General features: G+C 57.2%; 1 protein-coding gene across 1 annotated transcript in view; it reads left to right on the forward strand.

The window, feature by feature from the left end:
* The window catches only part of CACNA1E (calcium voltage-gated channel subunit alpha1 E), a 179051-nt gene that overhangs the window by 123476 nt on the left and 35472 nt on the right, over positions 1-20103 (forward strand). The window contains 5 exon segments of the mRNA XM_056108143.1: positions 8967-9082; positions 14502-14555; positions 16471-16560; positions 17833-18042; positions 19552-19664. Coding sequence (XP_055964118.1) covers positions 8967-9082; positions 14502-14555; positions 16471-16560; positions 17833-18042; positions 19552-19664 — 583 coding nt within the window.

Genomic DNA, 20103 nt, shown 5'->3' on the forward strand with positions numbered 1-20103 from the left:
TAAAGAGGGAACAACAACAACAGTAATAATAAAGAAGGAAGGGAGCCGGAGCATTAGCACAGCAGGGACGACGTTGGCCTTGCATGCGGCCGACCCAGGTTCGATCCCCGGCATCCCATAGGGTCCCCCGAACACCGCCAGGAATGACTCCTGAGTGCAGAGCCGGGAGTCAGCCCTGAGCATGACAGAGAGAGAAAGAGAGAGAGAGAGGGAAGAGAAGAAAGAGAAGAAAATGTGAATATCTTTATCAGGTCTCCTGAATATCTGTTTGGCTTTTTACTGGGGTCCGACCCTGGTTCGATTCCTCCGTCCCTCTCGGAGAGTCCGACAAGCTGCCAAGAGTATCCCGCCCGCAGGGCAGAGCCTGGCAAGCTCCCCGTGGCGTCTTTGAGATCCAGACACAGTCACAACAAGTCTCACCATGGAGACGTGACTGGTGCCCGCTCGAGCAAATCGATGCACAACAGGAACACAGTGCTACATCCTACATCGTTTCGTATCGCGCGGTCCTGAGGGCTGGCATTTGCGACGTGAAGTCTCTTCCTGCCTAGATGCATCGCCCCATAGGGATGTTCAGAGTCCCAGAAAACCTTGCAAGTCCTTGGTCGTTTGGTGCCAAGACACCTCGTGACTTTCATGCCTCCCGCAAACGGAACCTTTTCATGACTGGTTTTCCAATGGTTCCCCGAGCCTGGCGTTTTCCTGGATGTTGGCTCGTGTGTGCGTTTGACCTCGAGGTTACAGCACGGTCGGATGAGTGGATCACGGCTTCGTTCTTGGTTCTGTTTTGGAGGTGCCCTTGTGTTTTTTTCTTTTCCCGGCTGTATTGGTGATCATTGCCATCCGGGCTGCCCCAAGGATGCTCAGGCAAAATGGGACAACCCCGGACTCTTTTGTTTTCAAATTTATTTATTTATTGAATCCTATACCACCCGGGCTGGAGCGATAGCACAGCGGGTAGGGCGTTCGCCTTACAAGCGGCCAACATGGCCGACCCGAGTTCGATTCCTCCGCCCCTCTCGGAGAGCCCGGCAAGCTACCGAGAGTATTCGATATGCCAGACACAGTAACAACAAAGTCTCCAATGGAGACGTTACTGGGCCCGCTCGAGCAAATCGACGATCAACGGGAGGGCCTTTACCTTTACCTTTACCTTATTGAATCCTACTCGGATTGGGACTGGGCCTTCTCCACCCAGACCCCTCCCCCCCATCTTCCAGTAGGTAGGCGTCACACCCACCAGCTGCTGCCAGCGCCAGTTTGGTCCCATCAACAGCCAAGACCCAGAGACTATAAAACCCAGCTCCCAGAAGCGCGCGGCCACATTCGCGGCCGCGGGACATCTTATTATCTTATTTTTTCCTTTGGAGAACCTGGCAGGCTACCAAAAGTATCCTGCCCACACTGCAGAGTCTGGCAAACTTCCCGTGGCGTACCCAATATGCCAAATACCAGTAACAATGATGGGTCTCATTCTCCTGACCCTGAAAGATCCTTGAATATGGCACTTTTTAAAATCTCAGGGTTAGGACGAAGGAGACATTACTGGTGCCTGTTCGAGGCAATTGACGAACAACAGGATGGTCGTGATCGTGATTTATTGAATCACTGTGGGAAAAGTTACAAAGCTTTCAGGTTTAAGTCTAGGTCATGCAATCACCAAACACATTTCCCTTCACCAGGATTCATTTTTCATCACCCAGAACCCCAATAAACCCCCCCGTCCCACCCCTCCCAATGCCTGTGAAGCAGATGAATTCTAGTTAACACTCTATCTACTTTGATTAGAGTCACTGTTTCGGCAAAAGATGCACCATTATTATTTAGAGTTTGCACCCCCAAATCAGACCTGCTGAAAAGGCATTGTGGAATAATTTGTTTTCTACAGCTGGTTATAAGAATTAAAAGATGTCGCACGGCCGCTATTGTGGCCACACGATTTTGGATTTCTGATATTTTACTTATTAAGCCTGGAAGTATTTCTGCCGAGAGTCAGATAATTATAAGATTGGTTTCTGTGGCTCTGGAGCCATGGCCGTGCCGGAGAGCCGGGGCAACTCGTGATCTCGGTAGGGCATGAAGGATGAGCCGGGAACGCCCCCCTTCCCATGAGGTTTCAGTTGCCCCGTCACCACCGGCTCATACCTGGCTTTCCAAAAAGCTCCGAGGCAGCTGCCATCTTGCTGTCCAGGTGGAGAAGGTGGAAGGGAGCAACACCCTTTCCCTCCCGGGCAGGCATCAACCCCAGACTCTTGGCCCACAATCCCCCTATGGTATGCAGCACAGAGAATCTAACTCGTGCTTTGACCAAATAAACTCTCTCCTTGGCCTCAAAGTAGTGCTATTTTCTTTAGCTGTTTGGGCCCCACCTGGCAATGCTCAGAGCTAACTTCTGGCTCTGCACTCGGGAATCACTCCTGGCTGTGCTTAGGGGACCCTATGGGATGCCGGGGATCGAACCCGGGTCAGCCGCGTGCAAGGCAAATGCCCTCCCCACTGTGCTATCACTCTGGCCCCTATTATTAGTATTATTATTTTTGTTGTTGTCGTTGTTATTAATGTTTGGAACTGTATTGAAGCACCGTGATTCCCAAAGTTGTTCATGACGCAGTCATTCCAGGCGTTCGATATTCCAGCACCAAATCCCACAAGTGGGTCCCTCTCCCCACCCCACCGTTGTCCACCCCCCCGTCCCCCAAGCCCATTCCTAAAGCAGGCACAAAATAATCAACTTGCTGTCGCTCATCGAACCATTTACTTCTAATAATGGTGGCATTACTAAACCATTATCTGAGCGTTTTCTGAGCTGCGTGTTGCTCCCAAAGCCCGCCCTGCTATTATTTTTTTTACTCCCTGAGCACCTGGTGGACCTGTTCACCCATCTCGTATACTGATTATGCTGTGCTCAGGACTGGGATTTGCAGATTCCGTGTGGCTGCGTATGTGGCCGCATCCTCCAGGAGCTGTGGAATGGGACAGTTGAGTGACCTGGCTTCTCAGGCCGTGTGTGTGCTCGGGGAAGCCGGTGTGGGTGCAGCTCTGTCCCTTCCAGAGGGGAACCTGATTCAACCCCAGACACAAGAAGCTTCAGAGAGAAACCCGGAGCGATAGCACAGCGGGAAGGGCATTGGCCTGGCACGCAGCCAACCCGGGTTCGATTCCCAGCATCCCATAGGGTCCCCCGAGCACCGCCAGGAGTGATTCTTGAGTGGCAGAGCCAGGACAGACCCCTAAGCATTGCCAAGTGTGACCCAAAAAGTAAAAAAAAAAAAAGATGTTAGAGACCTGGGCCCAGAGATGGGACCTTCGTGGTTGGCTCACCCGTGACGCCTCTCTCAGATGGGTGACAGAGCTGAGTCGTTTGTAGGTCGTGGAAGTGAGTGCCGGGTTATTTTTAATAAACTTATTCCTTTCTCTCTACGCCCGTGTGTGCGTGTGTGTACATACACGCCCCACCTTTTTTTTTCTTTTTTTTAACTTGCTTTTCCTGCGAACAACTTAGGCTTATTATTTTTTTTTCTTTCTGAATTAGTTTCCTCCCTTAAAGTACATCCTTCAGAGATTCCTTCAGTTTTGCACTTTGTCTAAAATTATCTTTACTTGGCCTAATTTTGTACGTTGGCGATTGGGAGGGATCTATCAGTTCAGGAGCGCGCTGAGGGTGGAGTTCGGGGTGGGGGGAAGAGTCGTATGTCTTCCGGGTTTGATCTCTGGCACTGCAGGGGGCAAAAAAAATCTGATTCCAAGGTGACAAGTGGCTTTGTTTTGGCCATTCTCGATACTTCCTGCATCCTTGGCTTCTCCATCCTCAAAGAAGCCTGTTATTCCTTAGAACTGTTTTCATCTCTGTGACTTCTTTTTTTTCTTCTTTTTTTGGGTCACACCCGGCATTGCACAGGGGTTCCTCCTGGTTCATGCACTCAGGAATCACTCCTGGCAGTGCTCGGGGGACCCTATGGGATGTTGGGAATCGAACCTGGGTTGGCCGCCTGCAAGGCAAACGCCCTCCCTGCTGTGCTATGGCTCCAGCCCTTCTGTGACTTCTTTAAGGACCGCGTGGGTTGGGTTCCGAGTGGGGAGGGAGTTGGCCTTGCACGCAGTCGACCCGGGTTCGATCCCCGGCATCCCCTAGGGTCCCCCGAGCACCGCCAGGAGTGATTCCCGAGTGCAGAGCCGGGAGTCAGCCCTGAGCATCGCCGGGTGGGACTCAAAAAGCAAAAAAAATAAGGCAGAGGAGAAGAAGGGAATGCCAGGGGTGAGGCACTTGCCCAAATAAGGCTCCTGCCAGGACCCCAAGTGGTCCCCAAGCGCAGAGCCAGGAGTAGCGAGTGAGCACCTCTGACTGAGCACCTCCGTGTGGGCCTCCCACAAAAAAGACAAAAGGCAGAGGAGGGAGCACAGAGGCAGGAGCTGAGCCGGGCGGGGGCGGAGGTGTGAAGCCGCGCTGTAATCTCAGGCGTCACTTGGCACAGCCCAGAACGAGCCCCTCGGGGCCCCTTAGCGGGGGTCCGAGGGATATTGGCCTTGTCTCGCTCTTGCGTTTTACGGCCCTGAATGGGTCTTTGAAGACCCCTTGGCCTCTTTTTTTGAAATGAGCTGATGCCGCCCGCCCGCCCGTTTGATGCTTCCCTGAGAATGAGCCGGGAGCGTTTGGAAAAGAAACGGCCCATCTGGGGGGCTCGGGCGCGGCTCACGTGGACGGAGGGAAAAGGCTGTTGCCCCCGTGGATGGCGCGTCCCTGGCTCTGCGCTGAGAATTACTTCCCAGGCCCCTCCTGGGTGTGTGTCTGTGTGTCTGTGTGTCTCTGTGTGTGTGCTCTGCAGCCGAGAATCACTTTCAAGTCCCCCCAGCCTGGGGTGTGTGTGTGTGTCTGTGTGTGTCTCTGTGTGTCTGTGTATCTCTGTGTCTGTGTGTGTCTGTGTATACTCTGCGGCCAAGAATAACTTTCAAGTCCCCCACGGCTGGTGTGTGTGTGTCTGTGTGTGTCTGTGTGTGCTCTGCAGCCGAGAATCACTTTCAAGTCCCCCCAGCCTGGGGCGTGTGTGTGTGTCTGTGTGTGTCTCTGTGTGTCTGTGTGTCTCTGTGTCTGTGTGTGTCTGTGTATACTCTGCGGCCAAGAATAACTTTCAAGTCCCCCACGGCTGGTGTGTGTGTGTGTGTGTGTGTGTGTGTGTGTCTGTGTGTGTCTGTGTGTGCTCTGCAGCCGAGAATCACTTTCAAGTCCCCCCAGCCTGGGGTGTGTGTGTGTGTCTGTGTGTGTCTCTGTGTGTCTGTGTGTCTCTGTGTCTGTGTGTGTCTGTGTATACTCTGCGGCCAAGAATAACTTTCAAGTCCCCCACGGCTGGTGTGTGTGTGTGTGTGTGTGTGTCTGTGTGTGTGTGTGTGTACTCTGCGGCCGAGAATCACTTTCAAGTTCCCTCAGCCTGGTGTGTGTGTGTGTGTGTGTGTGTGTGTGTGTCTGTCTGTTTCTGTGTGAGTCTGTGTGCACTCTGTGGCCGAGAATCACTTTTAAGTCCCGCAAGGCTGGTGTGTGTGTGTGTGTTGCTATGCAGCCAAGAATCCCTTTCAAGTCCCCAAGGCTGATGTGTGTGTGTGTGTGTGTGTGTGTTTCTTTCTCTGTGTGTCTGTGTGTACTCTGCGGCCAAGAATCACTTTCAAGTACCCCGGGCTGGGTGTGTGTATGTGTCAGTGTATGTGTGTGTTCTGTGATCAAGAATCACTTTTGAGTCCCCCCAGGCTGGTGTGTTGTCTATCTGTGTGTGTGTATGTGTGTGTGCTCTACAGCTGAGAATCCCTTTCAAGTCCCCCCGGCCTGGGTGTGTGTATGTGTGTTCCTGTTTCTGTGTGTCTCTGTGTGTACTCTGTGGCCAAGAATGCCAAGAATCAGTCCTCCAGCTGGGGTGTGTGTGTGTGTGTGTGTGTGTTTCTGTGTGAGTCTGTGTGTACTCTGCGGCTGAGAATCACTTTCAAGTCCCCTGGGCTGTTTGTGTGTCTGTCTGTGTGTGTGTGTGTGTGTGTGTGCTCTGCACCAAGAATCACTTTCAAGTCTCCCCGGGCTGGTGTGTGTGTGTGTGTGTGTGTGTGTGTGTGATTTGTTTACAAACTGCCCTTGTAGCAAAAAAGGGACATACATTCCAGGAGGTGATGTGTCATGGAGCCTGCCAATTATTAGTTTATTTTTGTTTGTTTGGGTTTTAATTTCCTTTGATTGGGGGCCACACACGGTGTCCCGGGGGCCACTGCTGCTGGTGCCTGCTAGGCTGTGTGATCCCAGGGATCAAACTCAGGTTCCCCCGTGGGGAAGCACACGTGCCCCCCGCCCCGGGCTGCCCCCCCAGCCTTGATTTCCTTTCTCTGCCCCCAGATGTAACCAGCTCCGTTTGCTCACTGCATCTCGCTTGTGATGCGTTTGTGGTTCTCTCAGCTGCAGATTCCCAAATGGATCAGTCCCTCTGGCCCTTTCCAGGAAAAAAAAAAAATGTCACTCAGCATTGCCATCCCCACGTTCCTCACAGTGCAGCCCTGGCCACGGTCTCCCCACGCCCCTGGGGCTGTGTCTCCACTTTGGAGAATTCCCTTCTCAAGCCCCTTCCACTCGGAGGAGACTGGGGGGGGGGGGGCGGTCTCTGCTCGCACCTCTCATACGTGCCTTCATGACACAGGATGCCGCCCCCCCTCCCCTCCAAGGCAGTTTCCGGCGAGCTCAGAAAGACAGGTTCTAATGCTGCCAGCTCAGTAGCCTGGAACTGCCTGGTGCTGTGGGTTTGGGGACATCTGTCTCGAAAGCATCAGAGGCACCCGGTCCGCACACACACACGCTGAGCACAAATGCTGGGCCATGATCAGGGTTCACGGGGGCCTGATGGTTTGGGGTTTGTTTTGTTTTTTTGGTTGGGGACCGCACGCCACGGTGCTCAGGGCTGACTCCTGGCTCTGCACTCAGGAATCACTCCTGGCAGTGCTCGGGGGGACCCTAGGGGATGCCGGGGATTGAACCCGGATCGGCCGTGTGCCAGACCAGCGCCCTCCCCGCTGTGCTATCTCTGAGCCCTTGATCTGTCTCCTTTCATTTTTGGAAGGGGCTAGTGATGCTCAGGGCTGACTCCTGGTGGTGCTCAGGGGACCCTAGGGGATGCCGGGGACCGAACCTGGGTTGGCTGCATGCCAGGCCAATGCCCTCCCCGCTGTGCTGTCACTCTGCGTTGCAGTCTCCAGCAGGGAGGCGATGTTGAGACGGTGGGCGCCTCAGGACCACCAGCGCCGGCAGTGGGGGTGGCGGGAAGACCCCCCACCCCAGCTATCCAGAGGCCAGAGGAGACGAGGAGAGGACAGAGACCGTGGGGGTGGACTGGGCCCCCACCTGGCCGCTCTTTGTGCTGCTGGGGGAGGGGATGGGAGGATGAGCTTGGGGGGGGGGGGCGGGCGAGGGTGACTCCACACTTGGGTTCCAGCCCAGCATGTGTGGGGGTCAGAGGCCTCGTCCCAAGCCGCCCTCTCCGCCGCTGCCCCCGCCCTTCCCCCACCATTGAGCGGAGCAGCTGCAGCTGGCCTTTACATGTTGACCACCTAAGTCCCCCGAAATCCCTTCCTGAACAAGGGAGGCCGTGCCCGGTGTACATAGCGCAGCCGGCGACCTTCAGCAACTGTTTGCCTCTTCAGAACTGCCTTAGCTCTTCTGCAGAGGCGGCATGGGGGCGGGGGGAATGCTCTGCAGGCCCCAAAGGACCTTGTGTGCCCCCGACAGCCCTCTCTTCTCTCCGTGCCCTTAGGGTCTCATACCCTGTGCCACGGAGCAGCTTTGTGGCCTCTGCTCTGGGCTGACCTGCCCTCAATTCCACTCAGCCAGGTGGTTATGACCCCTTTTTCACCCCCTGACTCTGCCCACCTCCCTCATTCTCTTGGACCCTCGTGTGTCCTCTGTGTGGCCTGTCCTTCCTTCATGGCCATCACTGCTGCCTGCATCCGCATGGGAGAGCCTGGCCCGGGGCTCAGGTCCAGAGCACATCTCAGCACTCTGATGCAGTTACCCCTGTCACTCTGATGGAGTTACCTCCATCACTCTGATGCAGTTACCCCCATCACTCAGATGCAGTTACCCCATCACTCTGATGCAGTTACCCCCATCACTCGGATGCAGTTACCCCATCACTCTGATGCAGTTACCTCCATCACTCAGATGCAGTTACCCCCATCACTCTGATGCAGTTACCCCCATCACTCAGATGCAATTACCCCCACCACTCAGTTGCAGTTACCCCCATCACTCAGATGCAGTTACCGCCACACACTACTTAGGGATTCTCCACCAACCCTGTTACTTATGGGGGCTGAGGAAGGTCCTGAGGGCTGGTGGGGAGTCTGTGCCCAGCATGGGTGCTCGAGACGGGGTGCTCCATGCTCAGGGCTGGAGTGATAGAACAGCAGGCGCTGGCCTGGCTCGCAACAGACCCAGGTTTGATTCCTAACATCCCATGGGGTCTCTTGAGCTAGGAGGGATTCCTGAGCACAGAGCCTGGAGGAAGCCTTGAGCATCACAAGGTGTGGCCCCAAACCCTACCCCCACCCTAAATAAAGACCCTTTCAGAGCTGAGCAGGTGAGGTGTTTGCACACAGCCAGGGGGACACAAGCGCCTGCATATCCCGTGATGCGGTCTTGGATGTGACTCCAAGGTCCCTTGAACCCTCATGTGTGTGAGGTCACAGTCCTGTCTCTGGCATCAAGGAGGAGGAAGGTAACGAAGCCGGGAGTGTCCGCACAGCGGGGAGGGCATTTGCCTGGCACGCGGCCAACCCGGGTTTGATTCCCGACATCCCATCAGGTCCTCCGAGCATTGCCAGGAATGACCTCTGAGTGCAGTGGACAGATTCTGTGACTCAACCATTGCCCCTGCCAGTCCAGATGCAACCCCCCCCCACACACACACCCAGGCAGACTTGGTGACTCACGCGTGTCCCCCCATCCCCAGGGAGTTCGCCAAGGAGAGAGAGCGTGTGGAGAACCGGAGGGCCTTCATGAAGCTGCGGCGTCAGCAGCAGATCGAGCGGGAACTCAACGGCTACCGGGCGTGGATTGACAGGGCAGGTGTGTGCGGGGCAGGCCCGGGGTCTCCAATGGGCCGGGGGCGGGGGCACTGCTAACCAACAGCTCTTCCCTGAGTCCCTCTGAGTCTCACTGTGAGCCCCACTGCCCGCATGCACCCCAGAGGCGTGGAAGAGAAGGTGTAACTCAGATGCAGTTACCCCCATCACTCAGATGCAGTTACCTCCATCACTCAGACTGATGAGGCCCGGCTGAGGCCGGGTCATGGGTTTTTTTTTGGGGGGGTGGGGTCCTGCTGTTTGAAATCGGGGTGTCAGGGCAGAGCCACTGAGGCAGGCCCAAAGGACAGGGGGTGGGCGCAGAGCGTGAGGCCGTACATGGACACCAGCCCCGGGGGTCTTGTACCTTGATGCGTCTGGGCACTGAGGAACAGAGAGCCCGGAAGCCGGAGGGGCTTAGCGCCCAGGACCAGATGCCCAGCGGGCAGCGTTTCTTGTCCCCGGATACCCGCCTGTCCACGAAACCACTCTCTCTTGGCCTCGTACAAAGGTCATTGCACGGGGCCCCTCGCCCTCACTGCCCCTCCAAGCCAGCTTGACCCAGACCCCTTCTGTTAGCACAGAGAAAGGGGCGTCCCACGGTGCAATTCACACAAAGGTGGCTCCCATTTCTCCAGGCAGGGACTGAGGTGCATTGTCTGGGTAGAAGTATCACCCAGGGGGGCTGGAGCGATAGCACAGCAGGTAGGGCGTTTGCCTTGCACGCAGCCGACATGGGTTTGATTCCCAGCATCCCATAGGGTCCCCCACCCCCAGTCCCCACCCCCAGGCCCACCCCAAATGTCCTTCCAGAGATGCCATTGCCCCAGCACTGCAAATCTTTCACTTTCTTCCTGAGCAAACGGATCTAAAACACCACAGAAACTCAGCAGCACCAACTCCTCCCCCAGAGAAGAGGCAGAACTCCCGAGGGCCATTGGGTGGGGCCAGAGCAGTAGCACAGCGGGCAGGCAGGACGCTGACACCCCCTAGGGTACCCCCTGGGGCCTGGCCAAGGGTGATCTCTGAGTGCAGAGCCAGAGACAGCCCCATGTGGTCTAATGCAGAATCGCCAGCGTCACCTGACACCTGTTTTCCTGGCCACCTTCTCCTGGGTGCCACTTTTTAAATTTTCCTTTCTTTTGGGGTCACACCTGGCGATGCACAGGGGTTCCTCCTGGCTCTGCACTCAGGAGTTACTCCTGGCGGTGCTCGGGGGACCCTATGGGATGCTGGGAATCGAACCCATGTCGGCTGCGTGCAAGGCAAACGCCCTCCCCGCTGTGCTATCGCTCCAGCCCCCCTGGGTGATACTTCTACCCAGACAATGCACCTCAGTCCCTGCCTGGAGAAATGGGAGCCACCTTTGTGTGAATTGCACCGTGGGACGCCCCTTTCTCCTCCTGTCGGGGTGCATGGCAGACCACCTGCCTCTCCAAGCCTCCCTCCTTCCTCCAGGGTGGTGGCCCAGTGCACTTGGCACCGGGCATTGGGGGGGTCTGCACCTCTGGGGTCTGGAGCACTGCACAGAGCGTCTCTGCCCACCTCACGCCCCTCTCGATACCCCTGAGCCCAGATGCCACCCACCGGATGGCTGAGCTCTGACCGAGGGCTCTGTGTGCCCACAGAGGAGGCATTTCTGCAAGCACCTAATCAGGCTCCAAGAAACCTACAGTGCTTCCGCCACTCCTCGGCCAGCCACGCCTCCTGATTCACTCAGCCAATCACGCCTCCCAGCTTGCCCGACCAGCCACGCCTCCTGGTTCACTCAGCCAATCACACCTCCCAGCTTGCCCAGCCAGCCACGCCTTCTGGTTCACGCAGCCAATCACACCTCCCAGCTTGCCCAGTCAGCCACGCCTCCTGGTTCACTCAGCCAATCACACCACCCGGCTCACCTGGACAGCCACGCCTCCAAGCTTACTCAGCCAATCACACCTCCCGGATTGCTAGACCAGTCGGGCCGCCCGTCTCGTTCAACCAATCACACCTCCTGGGTGACTCGGAGCTTCCCCAAAGGCTGTGCTTAAAGATAAGACAGACAAGGAAGCTCGGCACTTCCGGTTTGGCTTCCTGAGGCCTCCTCCCTGCTGCATTCCTCATCCGCAAAAGTCGTCGTGCAGTTGTCTCCCCCGCACACACAGTGTCCACTCCAGGAGAAGCGCTGGACTCAACTCATAGTCTACACCTGAGGAATCATGGTAATGGCTGAGACACTTTCCATGGTCTACACCCGAGGAATCACAGTAACATCTGAGAGAACCCCTCATGGTCTTCACCAGAGGAATCACGATAAAGGTTGAGACGCTTTCCATGGTCTACACCAGAGGAATCACGGTAACATCTGAGAGAACCCCTTGTGGTCTTCACCAGAGGAATCATGATAAAGGCTGAGACACTTTCCACGGCCTACACCAGAGGAATCATGTGAGGGCTGAGATACCACTCATGGTCTTTATCAGAGCAATCACAATAAAATTTGAGACACCCTTCATGGTCTACACCAGAGTAATGATGGTAATGGCCGAGACACCCCTCATGGTCTACACCGGAGAAAACATGGTGACATCTGAGAGAACCTCTTGTGGTCTTCACCAGAGGAATCACAATAAATGCTGAGACACTTTCCACGGTCTACACCAGAGGAATCACAGTAACAGCTCAGACACTTTCCATGGTGTACACCAGAGGAATCACAGTAACAACTGAGACACTTTCCAGAGTCTACATGAAGAACCACATAAGAACTGAGATACTCCCCATGGTCTTCACCAGAGGAATCACGATAAAGGCTGAGACACTTTCCATAGACTACACCAGAGGAATCACAGTAACAGCTAAGACATTTTCTATGGTCTATACCAGAGGAATCACAGTAAAGACTGAGACACACCCCCTCACAGTCTACACCAGAGGAATCATGATGAAGGCTGCACACCCCTTATGGTCTACACTAGAGGAATGTCAGTAGTGACGGAGATATCCCTCCTGGTCTGCACTGGAGGAATCACAGTAAAGGCTGAGACACCCCTCATGGTCTACACCAGAGGAATCACAGTAAAGGCTCTGACACCCCTCGTGGTCTTCACCAGAAGACTCATGATAAAGGCTGAGGCACTTTCCATAGTCTACACCAGAGGAAGTCACAGTAACAGCTGAGACACTTTCCATAGTTGACACCAGAGGGACCACATAAGGGCTGAGACACTCCTCATGGTCTTCACCAGAGGAATCGTGATAAAGGCTGCACACCCCTTAGGGTCTCCACCAAAGGAATGACCGTAGTGACTGAGATATCCCTCATGGTCTACCCCGGAGAATCACAGTAACAGCTGAGAAACCCTCTTGGTCTATACCAGAGGAATCACAGTAACGGCTGAGACACACCCCTCATGGTCTACACAAGAGGAATCACAGCTGAGACACCCCTCATGGTCTACACAAGAGGAATCACAGTAACGGCTGAGACACCCCTCATGGTCTACACTGGAATAACCAGTCACGATACTGCAACACTCCCTGTGGTCTATACCAGAAGAATCCCACGATGGTTCAGCGGCTCTGCTCCTTCATTTGCTCCAAGTTCCCACAACAGACCCACCTCATGACGTCTGCGGCCAGGGCTCCCCCAGGGGCTGCTGGGTGGGTGGGGGGGTGTGAGGCTCAGGCCCTGCCCCCGCTGTGGAACTCACACCCCCTCTCCCCCCACACGTGGATGGGATACAGTAAGCAGAAAGGCCCCTCGATGGAGATGGGGCCCACTGCAGGGTGCACCGCTGCCCCCATGAGAAAATGGAGTCATCTGGCTGAGCCCTGTGGACCCTTCCCTTGTGACACCAGTGTCCCCGTGGACACTGCCACCGCCCAGTGCAGCTCTGGTACAGAACCCTGGAAGTCAGCAGAAGACACAGGTCATGGAGCCTGACCCCCTGAATGGGGCGATCATTGCAGGGGCCGAAAGGCTCCGTCAAGAGAAATTCCCAGGGAGCTAGAGCGATAGCACAGCGGGGAGGGCGTTTGCCTTGCATGCAACCAACCCGGGTTCGATTCCCAGCATCCCATAGGGTCCCCCTGAGTATCGCCAGGAGTGATTCCTGAGTGCAGAGCCAGGAGTCAGCCCTGAGCATCACTGGGTGGGACCCAAAAAAAACAGCAAAAAAAAAAAAAATTTCTGGTGGTGAAAAAGGTTTCAGGAGTTAGAGCAGGAGGCCAACGGGAAATCGACATTTCTGGCAGATTAGGGGGCTGGAGTGATAGCACAGCAGGGAGGGTGTTTGCCTTGCATACAGCCGACCTGGTCGGCCCAGGTTCGATTCCTCCACCCATCTCGGAGGGCCCGGCAAGCTACCGAGATTATCTCGCCCACATGGCAAAGCCTGGCAAGCTCCCCGTGATGTATTCGATATGCCAAACACAGTCACAACAAGTCTCACCATGGAGACGTTACTGGTGCCCATTCGAGCAAATCGATAAACAACAGGAGGACAGTGCTACAGGGAGGTTAAAGTTGACTTTTTGACTTTTTCTCAGGGTCTTCCCGACCAGGGCATCAGACTCCAAGCAGAACTGTACCCCCGTGTCCCCTAATGGAAGCACTTCCTTTCTCTGTGTCCCACACCTGGTGTGCCAGGCCTCAGCCCCGTGGTCTGATTTTTGCCTGGAGCCACCGACCCAGGGGAATGGGGTGGGGGCGAGGGTCAGAAAGGGGGGCTGCATTTTTCCTGCAAAAGTGGTTGGCAGAGGGGCTGGAGCGATAGCACAGTGGGGAGGGTGTTTGCCTTGCACACGGCCAACCCGGGTTCGATCCCCAGCATCCCCTAGGGTCCCCCAAGCACTGCCAGGAGTAATTCCTGAGTGCAGAGCCAGGAGCCCTGAGCATCGCTGGGTGGGACCCCAAAAAGACACACACAAAGAAAGATGAAGGAAGGAAGGAGGGAGAAAGAAAAAGGAAGAAAGGAAGGAAGAAAAGAAAAGAAAGAAAGAAAGAAAAAAAGAAAGAAGAGAGGAAGGGAGGGAGGGAGGGAGGGAGGGAGGGAGGGAGGGAAGGAAGGAAGGAAGGAGAAAGAAAAAGGAAGAAAGGAAGGAAGGAAGAAAAGAAAGGAAGGAAGGAAGGAAGGAGAAAGAAAAAGGAAGAAAGGAAGGAAGAAAGAGAGGAAGGAAGGAAGGGAGGGAGGGCGGGAGGGCAGGCAGGCAGGCAGGCAGGCTCTTGTGGGGGAGCCATAGTCCAGTGGGGAGGGCGTCTGCCTTGCACGCGGCCGACCGGGTTCGATCCCCGGCATCCCCTCGGGTCCCCCGAGCACCTCCGGGAGTGATCCCTGAGTGCAGAGCCAGGAGTCGGCCCTGAGCATCGCCGGGTGGGACCCAGAAAGGAAAAATCAGTAAAAGTGTTTGGCAGATAACGGAAAGCCCTTTTGTTGCAACAGAGGAAGTCATGCTGGCTGAGGAGAACAAGAACTCGGGGACTTCGGCCTTGGAAGGTAAGGGCACGGGTGTCGGGTGCGGCACCGGCGTCTGGGTCTGACTGTGGCATCCGCCCGCCACCTCAGTCCCGGCTGTGTGGATGATGGTTGTGTCGGGAGGATGGTCGATGAGCTGTGAGGGGGGTCTTCCGGGGACCACGGGCATATGCTGGGGTGTGCGGCCCTGTTCAGAGGGTGTGCGGGTCACCCCTGAGCTAGAGTCGGCCCCCACGGGAATCGATCCCGGCTTTCATGAGGTGGTGGGGCCCAGAGGTGTGTCCTGTAGGTGTTGGTGGTGTCAAGAACCCCAGCTCAGGTGAATCCTGTCCACACTGGCGGTTCCCAGAGCCCTGACTTAAAACCTGTCCTGCAGACAGTGGCGGTTTCTAGAACCCCGGCTCAGATGGGGCCTGTAGGCTTTGGCGGTTTCTAGAACACTGGCTCAGATGTGTCCTGGAGACAGTGGCAGTTTCTAGAACCCCGGCTCAGATGCATCCTGTACTCGGTGGTGGTTTCTAGGACCCTAGCTCAGATCCGCCGTGCACAGTGGCAGTTTCTGGAACTCCAGATGCATCCTGTACTCAGTGGTGGTTTCTAGAACCCCAGTTCAGATGTGTCCTGGAGACAGTGGCAGTTTCTAGAACCCCAGCTCAGATGTGTCCTGTGCACAGTGGTGGTTTCTAGAACTCCAGGGCATATGCTTCCGGTAGACAGTGGTGGTTTCTAGAACCCTGACTCAGGTACATCCTGTAGGCTTTGGCGGTTTCTAGAACACTGGCTCAGATGTGTCCTGGAGACAGTGGAAGTTTCTAGAACCCTCACCCAGATGCATCCTGTGCACAGTGGCGGTTTCTAGGACCCTAGTTCAGATCCCTCCTGTGCACAGTGGCAGTTTCTGGAACTCCAGATGCATCCTGTACTCAGTGGTGGCTTCTAGAACCCCAGTTCAGATGCGTCCTGGAGACAGTGGCAGTTTCTAGAATACCGGCTCAGATGCATCCTGTGCACAGTGGCAGTTTCTAGAACTCCAGATGCATCCTGTACTCAGTGGTGGTTTCTAGAACCCCAGTTCAGATGCGTCCTGGAGACAGTGGCGGTTTCTAGAATACCGGCTCAGATGCATCCTGTGCACAGTGGTGGTTTCTAGAACTCCAGTTCAGATGCATTCTGGAGACAGTGGCGGTTTCTAGAATCCTGGCTTGGATGCATCCGCTACTCAGTGGAGGTTTCTAGAAAAACCCCAGTTCAGATGTGTCCTGGAGACAGTGGCTGTTTCTAGAACCCTGGAGGTTTCTAGAACCCCAGCTCAGATGCATCCTGTGCACAGTGGTGGTTTCTAGAATTCCAATTCAGATGCATCCTGGAGACAGTGGTGGTTTCTAAAACCCCAGGGCAGATGCGTCCTGGAGACAGTGACGGTTTCTAGAACCCCGGCTCAGATGTGTCCTGAAGGCATTGGCGGTTTCTGGAACCCCAGCTCAGATGCATCCTGCAGTCAGTGGTGGCTTCTAGAATCCTGGCTTGGATGCATCCTGGACTCAGTGGTGGTTTCTAGAACCCCAGTTCAGATGCGTCCTGGAGACAGTGGCAGTTTCTAGAACCCTGGCTTAGATGCATCCTGTACTCAGTGGCAATTTTTAGAACCCCAGCTCAGATGTGTCCCGTGCACAGTGGTGGTTTCTAGAACTCGAGTTCAGATGCATCCTAGAGACAGTGGCAGTTTCTAGAACCCCGACTCAGATGCATCCTGTAGGCATTGGTGGTTTCTGGAACCCCGACCTAAACGTGTCCTATAGACAGTGGCGGTTTCTAGAACCGCAGCTCAGAGGTGTCCAGTCGACACTGGCAGTTTCCTGTGCCCCTCTGCCCACCCTCCCCCATTCTGAGCCCCGTGAGCTTGTCCTTGTCCTCCTCACCGTCTGTCCCCTCGCAGTGCTCCGCAGGGCCACCATCAAGAGGAGTCGGACAGAGGCCATGACCCGAGACGCCAGTGATGAGCACTGCGTGGACATCTCCTCTGTGGGTGAGTGAACGCCGGGGTGGGGGGGGCCACGTCCAGGCGCCAGTATATCCCCCCGCCGGGTGCTCTGCCCAGATCCTCTTGTCCGAACCCCCCACACATGGCCCGTCTCTGGGAAAGGCCCCGGCAGGAAGCAAATCCCAGAGGTCAAGGGGTGTAGGGGACTTCAGGGGCATTACCGTGGTGGCTTCATGTCCTGGCTGGTCCCAGGATCCCACAGAGTCCGGAGGCCCCCCTCCACGGCTGGACCCAGGCCCCGCGTACCCCCCCCAGGCCAGGAAGGAGACCCCAGAGAGAACAGACAGTGCGGCCCAGACTGATGAAGGCAGGATGGAAGATGGGGGCTTGAGAGGAGGAGAGGGGGGCTCCCAGGGCAAGGCACAGACGGAGGGGGCGCGGGGCCAGGGGCCATTGGCTTCAGGGTCATCAGCAGCAGCCGTGACCCCAGGGGGCAGAGCTGGGTATGGTGATCTGGGAAGCAGAGAGGAGCTGGGGGTTCTGGGGCCGACCAGGGTCCTGAGGTCTGTCCAGGATGCTGGGGGCTGTCCAGGGTGTTGGGGTCTTTGCAGGGTGTTGGGGTCTGTGCAGGGTACTGGGGGCCACCCAGATGCTGGGGGCCATCTAGAGGGGCCATCCAAGGTCCTGGGGCCCATCCAGGGTACTGGGGCCTGTCCAGACTCCTGGGGCCTGTCCAGATTCCTGAGGGCCATCCATCCAGGGTCCTGAGGTCTGTCCAGGATGCTGGGGGCTGTCCAGACTGTTGGGGTCTGTGCAGGGTACTGGGGGCCACCCAGATGCTGGGGGCCATCTAGAGGGATCATCCAGGGTCCTGGGGACCCGTCCAGGGTCTTGAGATCCATCCAGAGTCCTGGGGGCTATCCAGGGTCCTGGGGCCCGTCCAGGATGCTAGGGGCCATCCAGGGTCCTGGGGACCAATCAGGGTCCTGGGGACCGTCCTGAGGGCTGTCCAGGATCCTGGGTCCCGTCCAGGATCCTGGGGCTCATCCAGGGTCCTGGGGCCCATCCAGGGTCCTGGGGACCAATCAGGGTCCTGGGGGCCGTCCTGGGGCCCGTCCAGATTCCTGAGGCTCGTCTAGGATGCTCGGGGCCATCCAGGGTCCTGGGGCCCGTCCAAAGGGGGCCCATTTCAAAGGACTGAAAGGGCCCTGGAGGAGGAAAACGCCCCCTGGGGAGCCCCCTGAGCCCCCGGCCTCGCGGGGGCCGTGGGAACGCTGGTCGCTGCAGCCCGCTGTCCCCTCCCCCCACCCCGCCCAGGCACGCCCCTGGCCCGCGGCAGCATCAAGGGCGCCAAGGTGGACGGCGCCTCGTACCTGCGCCACAAGGAGCGGCGCCTGCGCATCTCCATCCGCCACACCGTCAAGTCCCAGGCCTTCTACTGGACCGTGCTGGGCCTGGTGGCGCTCAACACCGCCTGCGTGGCCATCGTCCACCACAACCAGCCGCAGTGGCTCACGCACCTGCTCTGTAGGTGCCCAGGCGGGGGAGTGGGCGGGGCCGGGCCTGGGCAGTGTCTGGGGCGGGGCCTGGAAGGGGGCGGGGCCATAGTCGGGGTGGGGCGGGGCCTGGGCAGGGGCGGGCCAGGGTTTGGGGCGGGGCCTGGAAATGGGCGGGGTCAGGGTTTTGGGCGGGGCCTGGAAAGGGGCGGGGCCAGAGTCGGGGTGGGGGCGGGGCCTGGGCAGGGGCGGGCCAGGGTTGGGGGCGGGGCCTGGAAAGGGGCGGGGCCTGGCGGGTATGGCCCTCCAGATTGAGGAGTCTCGCCCCTCATACACATACACACACACACACACACACACACACACACACCCAAACACACACACCCAAACACACACACCCAAACACACACACCCACATACACACCCCATGCACCCACACACACCCACTCACATGGCCTGTAGGCTATAACACCTCTCACATATACACACATACCCCCCCAACCCCCCCATGGAAGTGTGTGGGGGTCTGTGGGTGTGGGGGGGTGTGAGGGGCCCAGACTTTATCCATGTCCTACCTGAGGGCCTTGTGTGGGCCTGCGGGTGTGTGGGGGGTTTGTGTTGTAGGGGGGGTTGAGTCTGTGGTGTGTGGGGGGTTTGTGTTGTGGGGGGTGTGGTTCTGTGGGGATGTGTAGGGTTTGTGTTTGGGGGTGTGGGTCTGTGGGGGTGCGTGGGGTTTGCGTTGTGGGGGGTGTGGGTCTGTGGGTGTGCATGGGGTTTGCGTTGTGGGGGGTGTGGGTCCGTGGGTGTGTGTGGGGTTTGTGTTGTGTGGGGTGTGGGTCCGTGGGTGTGTGTGAGGTTTGTGTTGTGGGGGTGTGGGTCTGTGGGTGTGCATGGAGTTTGTGTTGTGAGGGGAGGTGTGGGTATGTAGATGTGCGTGGGGGTTGTGTTTGGGGGGGTCTGTGGGTGTGTGTAGTTTGTGTTGTGGGGGGTGTAGGTCCGTGAGTGTGAGTGGGGTTTGTGTTGGGAGGGTGTGGGGTTTGTGTTGTGGGGGGTGTGGGTCTGTGGGTGTGTGTGGGAGTTGTGTTGGGGTGAGTGTGGGGATTGTGTTGTGGGGGGTGTGGGTCTGTGGGTGTGTGGGGGGGTTGTGTTGGGGTGTGTGTGGGGATTGTGTTGTGGGGGGTGTGGGTCTGTGGGTGTGTGGGGGGGTTGTATTGTGGGGGGTGTGGGTCTATGGGGATGTGTGGGGTTTGTGTTGTGGGGGTCTGTGTGGGTCTGTGGGTGTGCGTGGGGTTTGTGTTGGGAGGGTGTGGGGTTTGTGTTGTGGGGGGTGTGGGTCTGTGGGTGTGTGTGGGAGTTGTGTTGGGGTGTGTGTGGGGATTGTGTTGTGGGGGGTATGGGTCTGTGGGTGTGGGGGGGTTGTGTTGTGGGGGGTGTGGGTCTGTGGGGATGTGTGGGGTTTGTGTTGTGGGGGTCTGTGTGGGTCTGTGGGTGTGCGTGGGGTGTCGGGGGCCCTGACCCGGCCCCTGCCGCTCCCACCCAGACTACGCCGAGTTCCTGTTCCTGGGCCTCTTCCTCCTGGAGATGAGCCTGAAGATGTACGGGCTGGGGCCGCGCCTCTACTTCCACTCGTCCTTCAACTGCTTCGACTTCGGGGTGAGTTTTGGGACCCCCCGTGCTGGGTCCCCCCGCAGGCGGCCAGTCGGGGCTCAGGGCCATCTGCACAACGCCAGGCGGGGAGGCCACAAAGCACCGTCCTGGCGAACGGGGCCGTGCATGAGACCTGCCTGACCTGTGACCCCGGGCCCCGGGACGGTGTCCATGGGACAGTCTCCCACGCGTCCCCACCGCCCGCAACCCGGCCTGGCCTTGTGCTGCGACACCAGTTCTTGATCGCACACTTGGCTGTGATGCGTTTGTGCTTCTCCGTGTTGCCCTCATCCATGAGTGTGTGTCCGTGATGTTTGTGTCTGTGATGCTGGCCCTTGCCCATGGCACCCTCGTCCGTGGCTCCCTCTTCCGTGGCAGCCTTGTTTGTGGCTTATCCGTGGCTCCTTTGTCCGTGGCCTCCTTTTTGTGGTGCTAGTTCTTGCTC

This window comes from Sorex fumeus, unplaced genomic scaffold (genome assembly GCF_029834395.1).
Source record: "Sorex fumeus unplaced genomic scaffold, SorFum_2.1 ptg000195l, whole genome shotgun sequence".
Classification (NCBI taxonomy): domain Eukaryota; kingdom Metazoa; phylum Chordata; class Mammalia; order Eulipotyphla; family Soricidae; genus Sorex; species Sorex fumeus.